General features: G+C 54.8%; 1 protein-coding gene across 1 annotated transcript in view; it reads right to left on the bottom strand.

The window, feature by feature from the left end:
* CEP250 (centrosomal protein 250) overlaps positions 1-1,494 on the bottom strand; it is a 29,042-nt gene that overhangs the window by 8,084 nt on the left and 19,464 nt on the right. The window contains 4 exon segments of the mRNA XM_017739031.1: positions 4-8; positions 103-259; positions 514-641; positions 1,033-1,345. Coding sequence (XP_017594520.1) covers positions 4-8; positions 103-259; positions 514-641; positions 1,033-1,345 — 603 coding nt within the window.

Below are 1,494 nucleotides of genomic sequence, written 5' to 3'. Positions count from 1 at the left end.
CACTGGCACTGGATGGATAAATCTCCTGCTGGTTGTTCTTCCCCTCTGCCATCTCTGGGCACTTTTGCTCTGCACGGGATCAGAGATCCCTGCTGGTGAGACAGGATGGGGCAGTGGGTGCGAGAGGAGAAGCTGTACCTGCTCGAATTTCATCCAACTGTTTCAGCAGCTCCTGATTGCTGGCTCTGAGATTGTCCCTCTCAGCCTGCCCCGTGCCCAGCTCCAGCTCCAAGGCCTGTATCTTCTTCCTTGCATCATTCTGGAAGAGGGAAGAGGAGCAGAATCACCTGTCAGTGCCACTGCTGGCAGGAGACAAAGGGCTACAAACACTAAAGCAGAAATAGCCCAGGTGGGAGAGGGCAGCTGGACCGTACTGGTAGATGTGATCGTGATCCTCCTTCCTCCCCATGCCAGTGAGACAACCCCCCTACAAGGACTGCCACCCATCCTGGCCTTGGCACTCTGCTTGTCCAGCATCCCAGCAGCAGGACAGGATTTATGGGTGCATATTACCAGATCTTTCTGGGAATGCTCCAGGTGCTGCTGCAGGTCTTGCAGAGCTGCTGCCACTCTGTCCACTGTGAGCTCTGCGGGGACATCGCCATCCTGAGAAGCACTTAGGCCCAAGACATGACCCTTTTCTGAAAAGAGAAGACATTGTTTCAAGATTTAATCCAGTGGTCTCCAACAAACAAGGCCTCTTTCTACCTAGGAGGAGGTGCCTTCGTCATTGTCCTAGAGCTCGCCTTGCAGCAGGATGTGTGTCACAGGCTGACGTTATTTTGATGACCACTAATGTCAGCACTGCCCCAAAGACAACTGCATGGGCCCTGTGGCTTGACAGGACTTGGGCCCTTCTCCCTTCTGACTCTGATCAGTTCTCTACATACAAACATGGACTTGTGTCTCTGCAGGGAGACAAGACTTCCCAAGGCCTGAGTCAGCCTGAACTGACAGGGTGAGTGTGTCATACCAGGATGACCCAGGAACCACCCCCTCGCTCCACCTGCTCTCCCAGCCTCCCACACTTGCCTGAGCTCCAGGTAACCAAGTCTCTGCTGTCCCTGATCATGTGGTGGAGAACCAGGAGCAGTTTGTCCAGCTGGGATTGAGTTTCCTGGTGAGCACCACTGGCCTGTTGACACTTTGTGGCCAAGGCCTCTGCTCTGTTCTCAGAGCTCTGCAGCCTCACACGCAGCTCAGACACCTCAGCCTCCAGCACCTGCACAGAGTCCCTCAAGCTCTGTTCTCCTGCTCGGGACTCCTCCAGCTCCTGCAGCAGCTGCTTCTCTCGAGTTGCCTGGGTAGCCTCCATCTCCAGCACTGCATCCTGCAGGGCCCGCATCTGGAAGATGGATGCACAGAGCCTCAGGGACAGTGCTGCTCCTGAGGCAGCAGAGCAGGCAGTAGAGCAAGCAACAAAGGAAGAATGAATTTAGGCAAAACCACGCCCAAAACAGAAGGCACAGAGCCAAGGATTCCAATGGAAACAAA

This window comes from Corvus brachyrhynchos, unplaced genomic scaffold (genome assembly GCF_000691975.1).
Source record: "Corvus brachyrhynchos isolate BGI_N302 unplaced genomic scaffold, ASM69197v1 scaffold427, whole genome shotgun sequence".
Classification (NCBI taxonomy): Eukaryota; Metazoa; Chordata; class Aves; order Passeriformes; family Corvidae; genus Corvus; species Corvus brachyrhynchos.
Note: the sequence above shows the minus strand (reverse complement) of the source record. Positions and strands in the feature narration are given on the sequence as shown.